The sequence below is a fragment of the Cnephaeus nilssonii genome (genome assembly GCF_951640355.1).
Source record: "Cnephaeus nilssonii genome assembly, chromosome: 16".
NCBI classification, from domain to species: domain Eukaryota; kingdom Metazoa; phylum Chordata; class Mammalia; order Chiroptera; family Vespertilionidae; genus Cnephaeus; species Cnephaeus nilssonii.
The window spans coordinates 41633038-41654766 of NC_137087.1; the positions used below are offsets into that span (position 1 = coordinate 41633038).

At 50.1% G+C, this 21729-nt stretch overlaps 2 protein-coding genes across 2 annotated transcripts; one reads left to right on the plus strand and one right to left on the minus strand.

Annotated features, from left to right (window-relative positions):
- The first annotated feature begins 500 nt into the window (after window positions 1-500).
- On the plus strand, window positions 501-2968 carry FRAT1 (FRAT regulator of WNT signaling pathway 1). Its single transcript, XM_079794030.1, has one exon. It carries the CDS (start codon window positions 664-666, stop codon window positions 1507-1509), a length of 846 nt encoding a protein of 281 aa, XP_079650156.1. The 5' UTR covers window positions 501-663; the 3' UTR covers window positions 1510-2968.
- An 8768-nt stretch (window positions 2969-11736) lies between these two features.
- On the minus strand, window positions 11737-13993 carry FRAT2 (FRAT regulator of WNT signaling pathway 2). Its single transcript, XM_079793003.1, has one exon. The coding sequence runs from the start codon at window positions 13814-13816 to the stop codon at window positions 13154-13156; it is 663 nt and encodes a 220-aa protein (XP_079649129.1). The 5' UTR covers window positions 13817-13993; the 3' UTR covers window positions 11737-13153.
- Between the last annotated feature and the right edge of the window lie 7736 nt (window positions 13994-21729).

A 21729-nucleotide genomic window follows, 5' to 3' on the forward strand; every position in this document is an offset into this window, starting at 1 on the left:
GCCCCCTTCTTCCTTTCCTGTCAGCCTCGTTTGCCTAACCTCTAGACAAATTCCTAGCCTGAGTCCTCCTTTCCATCCTCGCCGAATTCGCTGGATCATCACTGCCCAGACGCTGGTGGCATCAGGGACCTCAAAAGCGCAAATGCCAAAACCAGAAGAGTTGACCCGCTTAGGGTAGGGGAGTGTGTGGGCGTGTTAAGTGTGTAGGTGTTGTGTGTGGAAGAAACCAACTGTCCACCCCGGTGTCCATCTGCCGGAAATGCCAGTCACGCCCGCCTAAGAAAGCGAGGATCAGCTCCCCATCGCGCCCCCGCAGACAGCATTCAGCATTGTGGAGCTCAGACGGAGCAAGGCTCCACCCTGGGCCTGGACCCAGGGGGCGCCCCGGCCCCCCATAGTACAGCACCCCCCCGCCCCGGCACTGTGGTAGGGCCCCGCGGCGACGTCACCCATTGTTTACAAATCAACCGGAGCCGGTAGGATTCTGGCTGCCGCGGTGCAACGCGCGGCACGAGTGCCTGTGGGTCCCCGGCTTCCTTGTCCGCCCCGGCCCTAGCCCGGGTCCCTGCCCCCGCTTCGGCCTCAGCACCGCGCCCGGCTCCGCTGCGGCCCCCAGAGCCGCCAGCGACGCCCGCAGAGCTCCCCGTGCCGGGGCGGGGGGCCATGCCGTGCCGGAGGGAAGAGGAAGAGGAAGCCGGCGAGGAAGCGGAGGGGGAGGAAGAGGAGGAGCAGGGCAGCTTCCTCCTGCTGGAGCAGTCGGTGACGCTGGGCGGCTCGGGCGAGGTGGACCGCCTGGTGGCCCAGATCGGCGAGACGCTGCAGCTGGACGCGGGGCAGGACAGCCCGGCTTCGCCGTGCGCGCCCCCCGGGCCGCCGCTGCAGCCCCTGCGGATCCCCGCGGCGGTGCTGGCGGACAAGGCCCGGCCCCCTGATCGGCCGCCTCTGCTGCCGCCCGCGCCGGCCGCGGCGGTGAGCCCGGCGCCGCCGGGGGCCCTTCGCTGCGCCCTCGGGGACCGCGGCCGCGTGCGAGGCCGGGCTGCGCCCTACTTTGTGGCCGAGCTCGCCCTAGGCCCCAGTGCCCTGTCCCCACTGTCCCCACAGCCCAGCCTAGATGGGCCTTCGAGAGCCGACAAGCGGGGCGCCCCAAAGCCTCTGTCGGGTCCGTGCCGGCGAGGATGGCTGCGGGGTGCCGCCGCCTCCCGCCGCCTGCAGCAGCGGCGCGGGTCCCAGCCGGAAGCCCGCACCGGCGGCGACGACGACCCGCACCGGCTCCTGCAGCAGCTGGTGCTCTCCGGGAACCTCATCAAAGAGGCCGTGCGGAGGCTTCATTCGCGACGGCTGCAGCTACACGCAAAGCTTCCCCAACGCCCGCTCCTGAGGCCGCCGACGGCTGCAGGGCACAAGCCCCCTTCGCCCCGCAGCCCTCGCGCGGCCTGCAGCCACCCTGGCGCGACGGCCAGGAGGGCGCAGCTCCGATCTGGCGACGGCGTCCCGGTGCCTGGCAGCTAATACCCGGGGAGTGGTCACTGGGCCAGCCTTTGCCCGGAGGACAAGGGATTCCTTCCCCCTGAGGGCTGCACCTCTAGTCAGACTGGTGAACTCCCGCTCTTGGAAGCGGGAAAAGAAGCTAATTAAGACGAGGAATCGAAAAGTCGCGAATGTTTTCGTGGGGACCTGAGGACAAGGCCCTGTTAAAAACCAGGACTCGGTGGGCCCTGTATAAGGCAGATTACAGAACGCACCCCAAGCTCACAATCCATTGGACGCTTTATTTTTGGCGTGACCAATTCTTGGAGGCACCGCGTGCAGTTCCACGCAAACCTCCCCTGACCCTCCATCCCAGCGACTGTGTGGCCACGGTTCATGCATCTCAGGATCGCCTCTCGCCCTAAGGATGAGGATGACCCCAGTTACTTGTTTCACCTTTTCAGGGTTGGTTCCTGATTCGCTTTTGGGGGAGGGGAACATGAATAGACGATCATCTCCAGGAGTACCTCAAACTGCCAGACTTGAAAATGTATCACATTTAAAAAAACAAAACATGTTCTGTCTGTTGGGGTGCTGATTCTTAAAACGCACGGTACCATGAAAGGGCCTTTTCTCTGCCCCCGCTTTGCAACTGGCTGCGTTCCCCGAGGGGAAGGGAAAGCCGCGGAGTGCGCAGGGTGGGGATTGGAGGTGGAGGCAGGTGGTGAAGTGCTGGAGTCTCCTGAGGACAAGCGCGCCGCCGCCGCCGCCGCCGCCGCCGCGGGTGTAGGGAGGCGGGGACGCGGGCACCGGTGCCGCCCGCGGGCCCGCCGCAAGCCTGGCTTTTATGGAAACTGTCCAGAGACGTGGCCTCGGGTCCCTCCTCTCCCCCCTCAGCTCTGCTGTCCTATTCTAGAGGGCCGCACTGATGCTCTTGGGGGCCCGGGCTGGGGGCTGGGAGACGCCACGTGACGGGCACTCCAGGGACACAGCCTCACACAGCAGCTTATAATGGGCTCTCTGGGGCCATTTGTAATAACAGCTGCAATTCCCTGGGTAGATGGAGTTGATTTCCTCCCTCCGCCCCTCCCCCAGCCATGCCAGATCGCTTTTGTAAGTGAAGGAAACCGAGGAGAAAATGTGACCCTCCAAGTGGAGAAGCTGCAGGCTTTGCCAGTGTGAACCGTGATGAAATGTTTGTAACATACTGTTCACTCACTCTGAGGGATTTAAGACTGTTTAGCTGGTGTTTTAGTTTTGTAAGATTCAATGGCTTGTCCATCATCCAGATGTGGCTGTTGACCTATCTACACTTCGCACCGGAGTGTCTGGAATTGTGGCTATCCTGATTATAGGATTTTAACTTAACTGAAATGTCTATTTGTAATAAATGTGTTGCATTTCTTGTCTGGTCTTATTTTGTATTTGCCGTCCACGGGGAAGATGCACAGAACACATTTCTTTGCTCTTCATAAACATGAAAACACTTGAAATCTTTGTCAGCCTCCCTTGCGGATGGTAATTAGAGTGCCTTTGTGTCTGAACAGCTCACTAGTCAGACAGGGTCTGCGTGCCTGGGTGTGTGTATTGGTGCTGGCACGAAATTAAATGAAAGTGAGGTCAGGTCTGGACCAATCCCTTTCACCAAAACCCTAGAGCCTTTGGATTACTAATCCATAATGGAGATGTTTTACGAAGCTGCCTCTGACTGTTTTAGCAAAGACCAGTCACTGCAGATGGGGAGGGTTATCACTTTTTTTTTCTTTCTTTCTTCCTACTGTGGTCATTCATCATGTGGACTTGTTCCACGAAGCCTGAGCCGCTCTTGTTTAGGGGTTGCTCAGGATGCCAGCCTGAAGTGGGAAAGCTGGCCGAGAGTGTATTCAAGTATTGCTCTCTCTGCCCTTCTCTCCCTAAGAAGTGACATAATAGCCCATCTCTGTCCCTCCAGTTTTGAGTTACCTAAGTCTGTCTCCTAAAGGAAGGTTCAAGTTCACTTATTCAATGGGGACCTTGGACAAGTTGCTCAGCTGTGGGCTTCCATTTCCTCACCTGTACAACAGCTGAGAAGTGAGTTGAGGAAAAGGGTTCATGGTGACCGGCACGTACTAGAGATAAACAGTCTGTAGTCCCTACCCCTTCTTTCCCAGGACACTCCCTAAGTGGCTAAGTGATCCTCTGTTTCTCATGAAACAAGGTCATCCAATGATTCCACAAGTTCTTTCTGGATCCCTGAGAATCCTTCCTAACGTCCTTTTGCACGCAGTGCCTGTTGTCTATATTTGCCCATTCTCTCAAATACACAGACCCTGAGGGTCTCTGAGAAGGGCCTCCGGAACACACCAAGCCAGCCATTTCCCACTCCCTGCCCAGAAGGGGTTGTAGGGGGCTCAGTCCAGTGCCGCCCAGCAAGGGGAGGGCGATTGTGTGGCTCCAACACAAACTGAGGAAGGGGCTTCCAACAGGGCATTGGTCTGTCACCTCTGGGCACTGAGCAACAGGGGAAAGTGGTCAGGCGCTGGCTTGCCCTGGCGTTGGAGTAGCCCTGAGTCCTTGGCCTGCTTCCTAGCTGGGGTGGGATCTCCCAGAGGTCAATGGGTTAGGAGCAATCCAGGGCCAAAATGGTCATGATTCGATGCCACTCTGAAGTCATTTCAGAGTCTAGAACCCAGGCCTCTTTCCAATACCCTGATATCATCATACATACTTCATTGTCGTTCACTGCACAACTCCACACATACACTACAACGTGAATGGCACCCCCGCAGTTGTCCAACATGGTGGCCCTGCCATTAGAACCATGGAAAGCCATGCCCCAGACCCCTAGGCTGAGCTAGGGAAAGCTGCAACCATTTTCTTTCAACATGTTCAGCATCCTATGAAGACAGTTGGCCACAGAAAATGGCTGGGTGAGATAAAAGGCCAAAGCTATAAACTCAATGAAAAACATACAACATAAACAAAGAAACTAGCAAATAACAAGGGATTTGGAGAAAAGAATGCCACACTTCACAGAGAACTCCAGAGCCTGCTACCCCAGGATTTCATTCTAAATTAGGCATAAATGCTACAATATTTGGATTCGGTTTTTACCCTTTTTTTTGCTCTTTCCTTTTTCAGCTCAGAAGCAGAAACATGGAGCGACGATCAGACACCACTTTCCTATGCAGCAAAGACTGTATTGAACCCTGTGATCCCTTCCTTCCAATCAGGAAAGAGTTACCCTGGCAACCAAATTACTAACTCACTCAATTAGCTCCCCCCTCTTCCACCAATGCTCAGTAATCACAGAATGTCAGCCCTGGGAGAGCGCAGCCTTCGGTGGTCTAGTGCTACCGCCTCACTTAGAGATGGAGGCGCAGAGATGTGTCCACACTGAGGTGCAGTCCATTTGAACGCCGTGAAGGCTAGGGCAGGCAAAGGGGCAAAAACTCTCCCAGGCAGCACTTCCTCCTGGTTTTCCATCCATAGCTAAAGGGAGAACAGGTGACCTGCCCTTAACAGTGTTTCCCAGGAGGCATAATAGATGGGTGTAGACTCTGTAAGCAGCCCTCCATTGCTAGCCCAGTGATTCAGCACAGGGTCCTTCACCTCAATAATCCCAATGAACTCATCTGCAAAATGGGGAATAAAAATAAAGCCTACCGCCCTGGCCAGGTAGCTCAGTTGGTTAGAGCATCGTCAAGGTTGCGGGTTCAATCCCGATCAAGGCACATGCAAGAAGCAACTGCCCGGCCGGGGTGGCTCAGGGGTTGAGCACCGGCTCAGGCATCCAGAGGTTGCCAGTTCTATTCCCTGTCAGGGCACATGCCCAGGTTGTGGACTCTATCCTCGGTGGGGGGTGTACAAGGGACAGCCAATTGATGATTCTCTCTCATCATTGATGTTTCTCTCTCTCCCTCTCACTTCCTCTTTGAAATCAATAAAAATATATAATATATATTGTATGTGTGTGTGTATATATATATATAATTTTTAAGAGGAAAAAAAAGAATACAGCCTACCTTGAAGAATTGGGTGAAGATTAAATTAGATAATGTCAAATTAGATAATGTATGGGAAACAAATAGCAAACAAACATTCAAACAATAAGACATCATTCCTAGCCGAAACCGGTTTGGCTCAGTGGATAGAGTGTCGGCCTGCGGACTCAAGGGTCCCAGGTTCGATTCCGGTCAAGGGTATGTACCTTGGTTGCGGGCACATCCCCAGTAGGGGGTGTGCAAGAGGCAGCTGATCGATGTTTCTAACTCTCTATCCCTCTCTCTTCCTCTCTGTAAAAAATCAATAAAATATATTTAAAAAACAAACAAACAACAACAAAAAAACATCATTCCTGGAAGCTATTGCATAAGGTTAACACTTTAAGTGCTGCCTCTTAATGAATTCTTCAATCTGTTTCCTCTGAAGATCAGACCAGTTTCTTAAGAATACATCCCTGTTGTATAGGTAAGCACTCAGGAAAGTGCATGGGAAGGGAATAATCAGTCAGTTTAGAAGAGGTTTAATCACAAAAGGATGGAGGGCCCCTTCAAGCCAAACTTTGAAAGCAGCTCAGGATTGGGACTGATGGAAGAGAGGCATCAGGGATATTACAAAGGGGAGGGGGTGTGGTGAGGAGCTCTTAGCTCTTCCGTTTCCCCTCAGAAAACCCATCCCCTTGGAATTCTAATTCAGTGCTCACCTAAAGTTCTGCATGCCTGCCCTGTCCACTCCCATCTATAATTTGTACTGTGAAAGTCATGCAATTTCTTCGCAGGAAGGGATCTTCAAGTTCATTTTGTTCTCACTCTTCATTTTATTTACAGTCTTTATAGGTTTATCTCAAGAGTTCATATGTGAGTGTCTCCTTTTCCCAAAGAGATTATATATTCTTTGATGGCAGAGGAGTGACAAAATGAAGAGGATGTTTTAGGTAGATTATCAGGGGACACAGCATGGGGGATGGACAAAGGTTAAGGGCAAACCTTTATGGTCAGCTAGATCAGTTGGGTGGCTGTTAAAACATCCAGGCACCAGGTGATAAGGGCCTGCGGGGGGAGGGTGGGGGGCGGTGTGGGGGGAGAAAGAGGAAAATATAAGATACACGTTCGGAAAAGAAACGGTAGGCCTCAGTATAGTTCAAAATGCTCTGGAGCCAGACTGCCTCAGTCACAGTCCTGGCCCTTTCCTTTAAAGCTCTTTCCTGTGACGCTGGGCAGGTCACTTCATCTGTCTAACCTCAGGTTCCTCATCCATGAGGTTTGATAATAAAGTCCCTGTCTCCTAGGGTTGTGAAGATTCATTGAGCTAATTCTAGTAAAAACGCTTAGGTCACTGCCTGAAATGTAGCTGCATTTAGTAACAACGCTGGGTATTGGTATCTAATAAATATTTGCAGAGCAAACAAATTGGGCAATTTCAACAGAGTTGTGGAAGCTAAGGGTGTGTGTGGGGTGCTTGGGGCAGAGGTGATGAGCTGTGGTGCTTAGAAATTCAAAGAGGATGGAAAAGGAGGGACAGCAGCTAAAAAGGGAAAGCAGGGCCGAGGGCAGAATGTACTCAATCAGGAGAGACCTATTCTTGTCTGACTGTGGATGAGAAACTGAAGGGAAGATGCTAAAGGACCAGGCTCCTGGAGGCAGGAAGGGATGGGGTTCCCTGGGCTGGACAGGTTTGAAAGGCAGGGTTCAGCCCTAACTGGTTTGGCTCAGTGGATAGAGTGTCAGCCTGCGGACTGAAGGGTCCCAGGTTCAATTCCGGTCAAAGGCATGTACCTTGGTTTTGCAGGCACATCCCCAGTTGGGGGTGTGCAGGAGGTAACTGATCGATGTTTCTCTCTCATCGATGTTTCTAACTATCTCTCTCCCTTCCTCTCTGTAAAAAAATCAATAAAATACATATATATATTTTTAAAATAATAAAAAAATATTTTTTTTAAAAAGGCATGGTTCAGAAGGATTATAGGGGTGGATGTCTATATTTTGTCACAAACTGTCATACCAAGGCAAGGCCTGGGACCTGATGGTTGGCTATTGAAATAACCTTGCATAACCCTTCTTGCCTGGGATAGACATGTTTCTGTTGTTATTGTATGAATGAATCCTCCTCTGTACCTTATACTACAATAGAATAAAAACTGAATGTGATACCAAAGAACTTTTTAACTGCTCCCCCTTATCAATTAACTGACTCATAGGAGATAAAACTCACAACCCCCAACTGATAAGCTATTCAGGCAGTTTGTTTGACTTATTGATTTGGGTGGGTTAAAAAAAGTCACAAGCTGATTATCTCATCATGTTACCTTTGCTCTGCCTTTTGCCCATTTCTTTTTTAGTCTGAATCAGATTCCATAGCGTAATATGGGTGAAAAATGGTTTCTTAGGTTTTCCTGAACATCTCCAGGCATAGGAGTCAAAATCACCTTTCTTCAGATGCACCCTAAATTGTACTTTTCTTCGGGTGTATTAAGAAGGGGAAGAACTCAGAGTGCAGATGTTCAACACACACCATTTAATGGTGCCGGTAACGGGAAGTTGAATAACGTCAGGGTTCAAAAAAGACAATGAAGCCCTGGCCAGTGTGGCTCAATTGGTTAGAGCCGTGGTCGGCAAACTGCGGCTCACGAGCCACATGCGGATCTTTGGCCCCTTGAGTGTGGCTCTTCCACAAAATACCACGGCCTGGGCGAGTCTATTTTGAAGAAGTGGCTTTAGAAGAAGTTTAAGTTTAAAAAATGTGGCTCTCAAAAGAAATTTCAATCGTTGTACTGTTGATATTTGGCTCTGTTGACTAATGAGTTTGCCGACCACTGGGTTAGAGCATCATCCACCAAAAGGTCGCTGGTTCAATTTCCAATCAGAGCACATGTCCAGGTTGGGGGCTTGATCCCCAGTAGGGGTGTGCAGGAGGCAGCCAATAGATGTTTCTCTATCTCTCTGTCCCTCTTCCTTCCTCTCTCTAAAAAAAAAAAAAGCCCATAAAATCATATCTTTTTAAAAAAGAACGATGAAAGTCACTGAGTAAGATCTGATTTTAAATACCCTGGACCTGACCACAGAGATAATACAGATGGACATAGCTCAAGTATGTGGAGATACACTCCCATACCCACCATCCCTCAGTTCACCTTCCAGGCTCCTGTGGTTTCTCTGCTCTCACTTTCTTTCCAATCCTTTTGTTTACTCTTCTTCCTCCCACATAGACTTGATGAGCTGGTATTTGTAAGGTACTTAGAACAGAGCCTGGCTCAAGGTATGCACTCGGCACATTAGCTAGTGTTATTACTTCCCAACTGATAGCATCTCCCAGGCTCAATCCACCCCTCGTAGCTCCAAATGCCAAATCTTTCATCCTCAACCCTGATCTCTCTCCAATTTATAGTCATTTATGAAGCACCAGGCTGCTGTCCCTGTAACTTCCCACGTGAAACTCCTCATCAACCCCCACCACCCCTCCACCACATACACACAATCAGCCTCTCCTTACCACTTCCCTATTGTTCTGGTCCTTCTGGACTCAAGACTTGCAGAATGTTACCAGGGAAACGCAGGCCTCAGCCCCTTCAGAAGATGGAGTTGACTCAGCTCTGCCTATGCCCATGCCCCTAGTTCTGTGCCTATCCATCCCAAGGGGTTAAAGATCCGAGCCATAATCATTCCTGGGCCAAGTATTATTAGGAATATGCTATCCCAAACTTCAACACCTTGGAAAGGACCATTGCCTCCTTGACACAGAGACCCTTTCTCAAACCCAGGCCCAGGACTAGGCTCCCTACAGCCTCTGCAAATGGCTGATCAGTAGCACGGGCTGGGGTAAAGGAAGAAAGGTGTACATAGGCTCAGCCAGGTGGCAAGAGGGTCACCCTAAGAGCCATGAGTTCAGATCCTGCTCTCGCACCAGTAATTCCTACCTTTCCCCCTTTGAAAAGCAACATCTTGCCCAGCTGGCATGGCTCAGTGGTTGAATGTCGATCTATGAACCAGGAGGTCACGGCCTGATTCCTGGTCAGTCACATGCCCAGATTGCAGGCTCAATCCCCAGTGTGGGCGTGCAGGAGGCAGCCGATCAATGATTCTCTCATCATTGATGTTTTTTTCTCTTTCTCTTCATTCCTCTGAAATCAATTTTTTTTGTGTTTTTTTTTTTTAAAAAAGCAACATCTTGTGAAAGGTGCCTGCAGAGTGTTTGCCTATCACAGGGCTCTCAGTTCCCTTTCCCTCGCTTCTCGGGTCCTGTAGATCTTCCCTCCTTGTCCATAGTCTCCATCCTAACGTCACCCCTGAGTGCTGTTCTGGCCATCCTGCAGACTCACAGGACAGCTGCCCTGGGTGAGACCTTACCATCTTGGCCCTATGCCCTCATCTTACAGAGTTGAGGGTCTAAAAGCAGCAGCCATATACCATTGATTATCTGTGCTTCTCTTATGCAATTCCTATTCCCTTATGTGAAGGTCTTGGCCCAAAACCTGCTTGTGGGTTCTCCCAGGATGTCTGAAACCTTATCCCGGATCCCCAGCACCTTCCACTGAGGCTGGTATACAAGAAGTTTGAGAATAGTGATGCTATTGTGTTGAGGTATTTAGTGGGTCAAGGTTTGTAGGATACTCTTGAGAACTTTAATAAAGCCAACATGGGAGAAAAGGGTGTCAAGGAAGTCTCCTGTGGGTGGTACAGTATGATTGGAAGATCTGGTTGAGGGAAGGAGATCCTACAGCCAGACTGCCTGGGATCAAATCCCAGCTTCACCCACTTAAAAGGTGGTAACTTCAGACAAATCACTTAATCTCCTGGGCCTGTGTCATCTATAAAATAAATAGCACCCACCTCATGGCAAATAGTCATGACTTAATAAGATGATCTAATGATTTAAAGCACCCAGAACAGTATGTGGCACATGTGTGCTCAGTAAATGCTACCACCCCCCCACCCCCACCCCCAAGGACCTTCTGGAAGGAGTTCAGGAAAAGGAACTTACGAAGCAAAAGAGGAAGCCTGCTTCTGCTCCTGGTGGAAGAGAAGGGGTGGCTGAAGTGTTAGTGGGGCACATTTAGTAGACAGATATGGGCCACCTGAATGAGGAAGGCCCAATGGTGATGTCAAGAATTAGCACTCATGCCGAAACCGGTTTGGCTCAGTGGATAGAGCGTCAGCCTGCGGACTCAAGGGTCCCAGGTTCGATTCCGGTCAAGGGCATGTACCTTGGTTGTGGGCACATCCCCAGTAAGGGGCGTGCAGGAGGCAGCTGATCGATGTTTCTAACTATCCCTCTCTTCCTCTCTGTAAAAAATCAATAAAATATATTTAAAAAAAAAGAATTAGCACTCAAATATCCCAGACACCTCAGATCCTCACAGGGCCCTCCAACTACCCTATTATGTATTATTGTTGTTTTTTTCTAAAAAATATATTGCTTTATAGATTTACTTTTTTATTTTTTACAGAGAGGAAAGGAGAGGGTTAGAGAGTTAGAAACATCGATGAGAGAGACACTGATTCAGCTGCCTCCTGCACACTCCCTACTGGGGATGTGCCCGCAACCAAGGTACATGCCCTTGAACGGAATCAAACCTGGGACCCTTCAGTCCGAAGGCCGACGCTCTATACACTGAGCCAAACCGGTAAGGGCTCCTTTATAGATGTTAATATTCAATTTGTCCTGACAAATCTGCACAGCGAGTATTATTGTTTGATAAATGAGAAAAGGGAAAAAAGCACAGAACAGTGACTTGCCCCGTATGACATAGCTGGTGAGCAGCAGGCTGACTCAAACTGAGTCACTTCCCCTGAAGCTCCAGCTCGGGGGCTTTGCCAAGAAAGGCTTTCTTGAAAAGGGCAAGGGAGCAAACAGGAAGGGACTTGACAGCATTTTAATGCCCTGGCTGGTGTAACTCAGTGGTTAGTGTCAGCCTGAGCACAGAGGGTCTCAGGTTCCATTCCCCGTCCGGAGCATGTACCTGGGTTGCAGGTTGGATCCCTGCCTGTCTCCTGTCGGGTGGGGTACTGGAGGCAACCAATCGATGTTTCTCTCTGACTCCCCCTCCTTCCCTTCCCTCCACTCTCTCTAAAAACCAGAGGAAAGAAAAATCCTCAGGTGAGGATTAACAACAACAAAAACTAAGTTTAATTTTCTGATCTTGTGGACCATCAACCAGAAGAGAAGCACTGAAGTCCTGCAGGGCTACCAGCATTCTGTGCTGGGCCTGGGTCTCCCCAAGTGCATTCTTCATTATTAAATGTACCCCCAAGTTCTCATTTCCCCACCTCCCACCAAAAAGCCAAACCATGCTCCAAAACAAAAAACAAATTTATTCAGCAGACATTTTAATTAAGAAATCCTATAAATCAGGACCACCACAATTTCAGACACTCCGGTGCGAAGTGTACCTCAATAGCTACATCTGAAGGATGAAAAAGCCATTGAATCTTTTTTTTTAAAAATGGGTTTAGCTACCTTCAAGGGGGGGGGGGGGGGCGCGGCGCACCTTGCATAAAGCGCCATCAAGTTTCACAAAGGTAAAGCCCGCGGTTTCTCCTTTCGCAGAATCACATTTTAAAAATGGTTTCAGTCACTCACAAAGAAGGGTTGGTGGCAGGAGGAAACTGTGAGGGGTGAGGACCCACGGAGGCTCAGGCCCACGGATCCACAGCGGGGCCAGAACAGTGCAGAAAAACAGCCAGGGTCTCATCTAGCAGTGCAGACACCAGAACAGGTGGACTGACAAAAGCAGAATGGGAGGGCTGGAGATCCAAGAGATTGTTTATGACCGTTTCTGAGAAAGCACATGGCATGGCCAAGAGTGGCCTCATGGGAGGAGGAGGAGGAGTTCTGGAAAGGAAAGCACAGAGAAAAACAAGTAACGCTCCCCACATGCCCCTCTCCACCTGTGTCTTTTCTGGAGACTCCCAAAAGGTAGGAAAGCACAGACTGGGCTCTTCTTGGAGGAAGAGAAAGGAAGGACATGGGGGTGAGTTAGCTCTCCCAGGAACCCCACAGCCTTCCACATACAGCAAACCGTGACCTTGAACCACAGGTGGCAAGGTCAATTACTTTAAAAATCCAAACCCAACTCCAACTTGACCCACCTTCAAAATTCTCCACCTCCCTCCCACCCCCTAATTGAAGATCACATCTCCCACCTCGAGGAGCTGCCAATTCGGTGGGAGAAAGGGGGTGATGCCACCCACCGCCAAGCTTTTTTACATTCTTCTTCCCCCCGGAATTTCTTTGCACAATTGTAGCACCATTTTCACTAAACTCCTCCACCGGAAAATAAAGAAAATGTATTCCTGTCATTAAGTTTTCAAGTATTGTTATAAAGCCCTCACGATTCCCGCCCCTTGGGGCCCTATCTTTTAAACAATCCAAGCACACGACGCCCCCAAGGGTTAAGTCAGGTACAAGTCAATAAAAGTAGCTGCCATAGTTCTCCCAGTTTATCCCAGTTCCTTGGCACCAAGGTGGCCGGGGAAATTCTCACGCGGCACGGACTCGTCCTGGCCCGTGCATTTCTCCACGTTCAAGTTTTCTCCCACCCTCGCTGGGGCGGTAACTTCTCGGGCCTGAGGTCTCCCCACACGCGCCTCCCTGCTGCCTAGGCGGTCGCTCCCAGAACCGCGACGGCGGCTTCAGCTCAGGGTTGGTGAGGGCAGGACGCTGATGGGTCTGCGTAGCGGCCTCCTCTTCCTCCTCCTGGGGCCCCGGGTCAGTGCCAGGCGCCCGAGGGCTGCCGGGCGACGTGGTCCGGTCCCACCGGGCCTGTGGCTGCAACCGCGGCGACAGCTCGCTGGAGCCTCCGCACGGCCTCCTTGATGAGGTTCCCCGAGAGCACGAGCTGTTGCAGGAGCCGGTGCGGGTCGTCGTCGCGGGCGCGCGCCCCGGGTGGGGGCCATCGTCGCTGCTGCAGGCGACGGGAGGCGACGGCGCTCCGCAACCATCCCCGCCGGCACGGTCCGGGCAGCGCGCTGGGGCCTGCGGCGAGCTCGGCCACAAAGTAGGGCGCAGCCCGGCCTCGCACGCGGCCGCGGTCCCCGAGGGCGCAGCGAAGGGCCCCCGGCGGCGCCGGGCTCACCGCCGCGGGCGGCAGCAGAGGCGGCCGATCAGGGGGCCGGGCCTTGTCCGCCAGCACCGCCGCGGGGATCCGCAGGGGCTGCAGCGGCGGCCCGGGGGGCGCGCACGGGGAAGCCGGGCTGTCCTGCCCCGCGTCCAGCTGCAGCGTCTCGCCGATCTGGGCCACCAGGCGGTCCACCTCGCCCGAGCCGCCCAGCGTCACCGACTGCTCCAGCAGGAGGAAGCTGCCCTGCTCCTCCTCTTCCTCCCCCTCCGCTTCCTCGCCGGCTTCCTCTTCCTCTTCCCTCCGGCACGGCATGGCCCCCCGCCCCGGCACCGGGAGCTCTGCGGGCGTCGCTGGCGGCTCTGGGGGCCGCGGCGGAGCCGGGTGCGGTGTTGAGGCCGAAGCCGGGGCCGGGGCCGAGGCCGGGGCGGACACGAAGGCGGGAGACCGGCAGGCACCGGAGCCGCGCGCAGCAGCCGCGGCAGCAGGAATCCTACCGGCTCGGGTTGATTTGTAAACAATGGGTGACGTCGCCGCGGGGCCCTACCACCGCCCGGGGCCGGGGGGGGGGGACGTGAGAGGAGGCAGCGCGTCGCGGGCCGTCGGGGACAGCGCAGGGCAGTGGCAGGAGTCTTCTGCTATAGGCGCTCGGCATCCACCCTTAATGGGATCCTGGACGCGGGGAGACCTTGGTAGGTCCCCGGGCGGATGAGCGACAGAAGACAATGGAGACTCGGAGGCGACCTGGGTTGGTTTCTCCCACTCGCAGACACACCCACCCACACGCCTAACCCTCCTCCTCGGACGCTAGCTCCCTCCCCACGTGTCTTCAACGCTTGGGACCGCCCTGCTCCTCCCCCGCGCACCCGCCACCCCCACCCCTCCGCCTGGGGAGAGGTGGGGGAGGGGTGGGCTCAGGTCCGGCCTCTGAAGGGTGGAGGCGGGGAAAGGGAGAGAGACTTGGGGGTGCTGAGGGGCCATCAGTAAGGGGGCCTGAATCGATCTGAGGCGGGGTTTCTGAGCTTTCCCCCGACTCCCAGTCCTCTAGCTCAGGGCGAGAAGGACGCGCCACCGCAGGACTAAAGAAGAGTTGACTTTGTTCATTAAAAAAAATAAAAGATTCAGCCCTAGCAGGTTTGGCTCAGTGGATAGAGCTTGGGCCTGCGGATTGAAGGGTCCTGGGTCGATTAGGGTCAAGGGCATGTATCTTGTTGCAGGCTCCTCCCCGCCGGGCCCTGGTCAGGGCGCCTGCAGGAGGCAACCTATGGATGTGTCTCTCTGTCTTTTCCTCTCTTCCACTTTCTCAAGACAAATAAATAAATAAATAAAATCAATGGAAAAATATCCTCAGGTGAGGATTAAACATAAATAAATAACATAAAGGATTCAAATAGAAATATAGGACGATGAAAAATCCTCTAATAATCATAGGACTCAAACGTGGTTCACATTAAGACATTTGGCCCCTTTTCTGGCCTTTTCTATGAAAGTGTTATACAAACCGCCACATATACAATGTTGTACACTTTTCCACTTGGTATTACACCATTAACGGTTAGTGTTATTGCATGTACTTTGAGAACATACAATGATTATGTAAGTTCCCATCAAGTGGCTGTTCCATACATTATTAAACAATTCCTTTCATGTTTACTGTCTGCCTAATTTCACAGTTTGTGACTGACATTTTTGGGCATAGAACTTTCCATGCTGATGACTCTTTCCCAAGAGTATATTTCCAGGAATGGAATTTTAGGTCAAAGGATATGGATATTTTAAGGTTTCTGGTAAATGTGCCAGATTGCTTTCCAGTTGGGTGAGTTTCCTCTCCCATCACTGTGTGAGCATACATTATTCATTGCACCTGCACTGGTATTTGAGTATTATAGTTAAAGTTTTGCGGATTTCATAGGTGAAATTGGTAACTCCTTTCAGTTTTTATTTCTTTGATTTTACTTAGGTACACTAGTTTTCTGAATGTTAACCAACTGACAGGCTGGCGTGGCTCAGTGATTGAGCGTAGACCTCTGAACCAGGAGATCATGGTTGGATTCCCTGTCAGAGCACGTGCCTGGGTTGTGGGCTCTATCCCCAGTGTGCGGTGTGCAGGAGGCAGCCAATCAGTGATTCTCTCTCATCATTGATAATCCTCTCTCTCTCTCCCCCTCTCCCTTCCTCTCTGAAATCAATAAAAAAAAAGATATATATATATATATATATATATATATATATATATATATATATATATATGTTAACCAACTGTACTTCCCTTTTTTGTGACTTGTTCCCTGATAAGTTTTTCCTATTGAATTATTCTTAATTTGCATGACTCCTCTACATCCCAGATGTTAACTCTTTTCTTCCATTTTTTTAAAGTAAGTTTTTATTGATTTCAGCGGGGAAGGGAGAGGGAAAGACAGAAACATCAATGATGAGAGAGAATCATTAACTGGCTGCCTCCTGCATGCCCCCAACTAGGGATTGAGCCTGCAACCCTGGGCATGTGCCCTTGACCAGAATCAAACCCGAGACCCTTCTGTCCACAGGCTGACACTCTTTCCACTGAGCCAAACCAGCTAGGGCATTTTCTTTCATTTTTGGTATGAATATATCTTCAGGTTTTTTTTGTTGGCCCCGTACAGTCTTTTTCTCCCCCACTAAAATGTAACAAATGTAGTCAAATCTATAAAATCCCTTTCTTTGAGACTTCTAACATAGTGCTAAATTTAGAGTCTTATTGCCTCCAGAAAATTATTAAATACTCAGTTCAAATTTCCCTAGATTTTTCTAATGCCTTGATTTTTTTCAAATCCACCTGGATTAATTTTGCTTTGGTGCAGGGAGACGATATGAAATAATGTTTTTCTTTTTTTCCCCTCAGAGAGCTTGCCAATCAGGGCTGTATTTTTTCTTTAGGACAGAGGTGTGTGAGCAGTATAAACACAAGCTCTGTGGTGGCGACCTCCCAGTTGCTGTTAAGCTGATGAATGTGAGGACTGGGTGGGGCTGGAAATATTTTGATCAGTCTGCGGTGTGCAGTCAAAAGAACCCTGAACAGGTTATACAAAGACCTAGATTCAAGTCTCATTCCTGTCATGTCTGGGGTGTTGTGGCTCCTGGCAAATCAGTTTACAAGTGTTTTCAGTTGTAAAATGGAAAAAATAATCCCTGCCCTGCCTCCCTCTGAGGATTGTTTTCAGGATCAAATGAGATAATGGGAACAGGCTTTGTCAGGCATTACACAAATGTAATGTGGGATTAGGTCCAATGGTTTACTAACAGAGGCCTGGCTCAATTCCAGCGATCCCCCCCAGGGAAACAGCTAATATAGTAATAATGTTCCCCCTAGCAGCCCACTAAGTAAAACATACCCTAAAGGCATGACTGCCTTGAACTTGCCCAGTCCCTTGTATTCTGTCTCCCTCACATCTCCCAAGACCTGGGATTCTTTAAGGCCCTCTTAAAGTCAGCCCAGAGGCTCCCAAGACCCAAAGTGTCACCACAACTAGTTCTGCAGGTTTTGGTGACAGATTCTTTCCTGACCAGCGGCCTTCCTCCTTCATCTCCGTGGAGGGCTCTTCACACCTTTACTGATGAGGATTGGAAGCCATTTCCCCCAGAGAGAGTGATTCTCATTTTCATTCTGATGGTACCAACTGGAGAATTTCAAGGGGAATGAAAATTAGGGGAGGGCTTATGGATTTCAGCAGAGTTCAATGGTAATTTTTTCCCTCCTCGCTATAAGATGATGCCTGCCTGTAAGTAGAGAAAGGCAGTTTTATGCTCCATTGACTTTAAACATTAATAGGGCCGGTGTTATTGTCTCTAATCCAGCATCCCTGGAAGTCGTTTTTGTCTTCATTGTCAGGGTGATTCCCATAGTGTTCTTAGTGCTATAGGAAATGGAGCTTTGAGATGGCATTCTTTTAAAAACACTCCCTTTGTCATGTTGCTTGTGTGTGGAGATTGCTATGTAAATATGCTCAGAACTTGGATGTTATACTATTCATTATAGATGAATTCATTACAGAAGATCAACTCCATTTTCGGGGGCACTTCTCTCGAGAGCTATGAGAGAGGATGCTGTGTTGGACCAGTGGGAGGCAGAGAAATGCCCTGGATTAGGAATCAAAATACAAGATGCTACAGAGGCTCAGATGCAATTAAAAGTAATGAGAGAGTATCAGAAAGGGAAGCGAGGAGAGCTGTGTGCCTGGCAGGCTGGCTGCCTGCCTGGAAAGTGACAGAGGGTGTTCGGAAGGACACAGAACTCATGGATTTCCTGCATTCGTTTACACTGAGTTGAAATCCTTCCCAAGGAGTTTGCTTTCCACGCGGACTTTGTTTTCAATTACTCGAAATCAGAGACACCAGCTGGGGTGGAGAGGGGCGGACACGAGGCTTGGAATCCCACCTGGATCCAGTCACTTCATCCTTTTGTGAAAAGGTGGGGAGGGGTGATAATCGCTTCTTTACAAAATTGTTATATTACCTGAGAACTTGTATGGGAAGGCTTATCACACTGACCCCTGGGGGAGTGATATTAGAGTTAGGTTTTAGGGAGTAGAAATCGTCTTAGTTATGTTCAAGTCCCAAAATATGCAAATTCTATGTTGTGGTCCATTGGTGGATGAGTGTATAAATAAACTGTGGTATACCCATCCACGGGAATCCTACCTAATAAAATGGTAATATGTAAATTACCATCACTCCGATACGCCCATGATTGGGCCAGCGGGAGGCGCAGGGGGCGGGACTCGGGGTGGCCGGGGTAGCCGATTGGGCCAGCGGGACGCTGAGCTCGCGTCGCCAGCTGCAGCACGAGCTCAGCGTCTGCGCCATGGCTGTGCTGCGGAACAGAAGGGGCCTCTGGGGCAGCGAGCTCACGTCCCGACGCAGACCATCAAAAGCGGGGGAGCTGGGTGCCTGTCTGCTGGTGCACCAGCAGACAGGCACCCAGCTCCCCCGCGATCGAAAGCGAAAGCGTTTAGGGGACCCTACACGTGCATGATTCAATTATTCATAAAAAAGGGATGAGCCCTAGTCAGTTTGGCTCAGTGGATAGAGCATCAGCCTGTGGACTGAAGGGTCCCAGGTTCGATTGTGGTCAAGGGCATATGCCTGGGTTGCAGGCTCCATCCCCAGTAAGGGGCATGCAGGAGGCAGCCTATCAATGATTCTCTCTCATCATTGATATTTCTATTTCTCCCTCTTCCTTCCTCTCTGAAATCAATGAAAATATATATATTTTTAAAAAGGGATAGAGTGTTGGTGCACTACATCATGCTCAGGAACATTATGCTTATTGAAAGAAGCCAGACACAAAAGGCCATGTATTCCATTCATATGAACTATCCAGAATAGGTAAATCCAGAGAGACAGAAAGCAGATTAGTGTTTGCTTAGGTCTGGGGGCCTGGATGGGGGAAGTAAACTGCTAATGGGAATGAGGTATTTTTGGGGGAGTGTTGAAATGTTTTGGGACTTCTTAGAGGTGGGTGTACTAAATGCCACTGAATTGTACACTTTAAAATGGCTAGAGTGTTATGTGGATTTCACCTCAATAAGAAAGTACTATGTTATGTCTGGTATTTGATCTAGTTCTTTCTTTTTTGCTTTCTTTCTTTTTGTTGTTTGTTTGTTTTGATTTTTCTTTTTGTTAATCCTCACCCGAGAGTATTTTTCCATTGATTTTTAGAGAGAGTGGAAGGGAGAGGGAGAGACACAGAGAGAGAAATATCGATGGAAGAGAGACACATCAATTGGTTGCTTCCCACACACACCCCAACCAGGTCCCAGGATCGAACCTGCAACTGAGGTATGTGCCCTTGACCGGAATCAAACCAGGGACCCTTCATTCCGCAGGCCGAGTCTCTATCCGAGCTGGCTAGGGCTAGTTCTTTCTTTCTCTGTAATTGTGACCATCATCTATTTGCTGATGTGAAGTAATTATGTCTTCACTATGCTTCCAATGCAGGTCGCTGATGCTGGGATCAGCGGTCCCCATTCTGGGCCTCGGTATTCCCATTTGCAAAGCTACCCTGAAGGTTGCCCTGGCTCTAAGATGCTGGGTGAACAGCTTGGCTGTTACATCCAGGCCTGTCATTTCTAGCCCTTCCTAACATTCCTCTCACACAATTAGGATGACCAGACCCGAAATAGCTGACAAGAGGACAGGGAGACGTACTCTCAGCAGGGAAGGAAGATGATCTTCCCTGCCCCAAGTGCACCATGCTCCGCCTCTTACTCCAGGCCCCCCGAATGCCCACTTCTAGAATCCTCCGAGTCTTGGTTTGGGGGCTCACTCTTCTCTCTTCTACTATGTGGGTTTAATATTTTCTCTTCCAGCAGTTTTGCTGTATATTTGGCTTTTATTATATAAATTTGTGAATGTAGATGGACTATGCATTTAAATAAATAAAAACTACTGACTCCTCCAAAGAACAAATACACCCTGTGATATTCAATTAGATAAGAATTTAGGTAATTATACCTAACTTAAATATATATATATATATATATATATATATATATATATATATTAAATATATATTTTATTGATTTTTTTTTTTTTTTTTACAGAGAGGAAGGGAGAGGGATAGAGTTAGAAACATTGATGAGAGAGAAACATCGACCAGCTGCCTCCTGCACACTCCCTACTGGGCATGTGCCTGCAACCAAGGTACATGCCCTTGACCAGAATCAAACCTGGGACCCTTCAGTCCGCAGGCTGACACTATCCACTGAGCCAAACCGGTTAGGGCTTAAAATATTTTTTTATTGATTTCGGGGGGGGGGGGGAGGGAAGGGAGAGACAGAAACATCAATGATGAGAGAGAATCATTGACTGGCTGCCTCCTGCAGGCAGGCCCGCTACTGGGGATCAAGCCCACAACCCGGGCAATGTGCCCTTGACCAGAATCGAAGCTGGGACCCTTCAGTCCACAGGCTGATACTCTATTCACTGAGCCAAACCAGTTAGGGCAACCTGACATTTATTTGTAGTTATTACATGCCATGTACTGAGCCTTCCGACAGTTCTTTGGAAAGGCTAAACTCTTTTGGGCTCCAAGGCACCTGCACATGCTACTCCTTACTCTGGAACATGGCCCAAAAGTGGGTGAGAGGAGCTTTAGCAGTGCCACCCCCCACCATTCCTGACACACACACACACCCCACACACACATACAAACATACAATCTAAGTAAAAACAGGGAGCTTGGTATGCAACAGGGCCTCAAGACAGGTCCCTGGCGGAGCCCACTTTCCAACCAGATCGCTGCCCTTAGGCCCTGGGGATGGGGAAATCTTGGAGTCTTGGTTGTTTAGGCAAACAGCCTAACCTAAAGCCTGTTCACCCTTCTGGTGGTAGACAAACATCATTCACTCCCACCATGGTCCCCTCGTCTCAGTCAAATCCCTGCATGGCATCTGCATTTAGACATCAAGCACCTTTCCAATCATGTGTTTTATTTATCTGTCCCCTCCTCGTAACCTTCGTGAAGGCAACGGTCCTGTCTGATTTGCTTACTACTGTATGTCCCATGCCTCACAAAATGTTTTTTTGGAAGGAAGTCCTTTGCTCAGAATAAATGCATCATGCAAGTGTGTGTGTATGTGCAGGATAGGGGTGACTAGGCATGTGGAAGAAGAAAATGGCAGAAAGGAAGAAAGGAAAGAATTGCAGGCCAGCTCCAACCCCCTCCTTGAAATGGAAGAGGAAGCAATACCCAGCAAGCAACCCCACCCCATCCTGCCCTACCCTGCCCTAGGTTTCTGCCCAGCCACTCACAGTCCTCAAGAAAGCCAATCCTGGGACAACTCCTCCCTCCTCTCACCAAGTGTGAGGAAACCGGCTCTAGAATTGGTTTTAGTGCCTGTTGCAGGACCTACAAGGTGATGAACGGGAAAGGGAACAGACTCTGGTGTCCCAACTGCACCGAGTATTTTGAAATTCAGTCAAGCCTCTTTGCAACACTGTGTTCTCCAGGGCTAAGTTACCTAGGGTTGCAACCACATGGGCTTGAACTCTGGAGGCCTGGGAGCTACATTATGGCACCTGCTTAACTTTGCCTTTGGGTTCTCAGCTGTAAAGTGGGATCATGTTCATAAAAACCACAATCATAATGTGACTGTTGCAGGGATCAAGAGATGATGCATGTGACTGTGGTAAATTGGAGGGCTCTGTATAGCCCGAGTTGTTACTGCTGCACAGGAGATTCGAATCTG

Bases quoted from the DNA above. Each gene is read 5' to 3' on its own strand.
- FRAT1 (XM_079794030.1), top strand. From the start codon at position 664: ATGCCGTGCCGGAGGGAAGAGGAAGAGGAAGCCGGCGAGGAAGCGGAG.
- FRAT2 (XM_079793003.1), bottom strand. From the start codon at position 13,816: ATGCCGTGCCGGAGGGAAGAGGAAGAGGAAGCCGGCGAGGAAGCGGAG.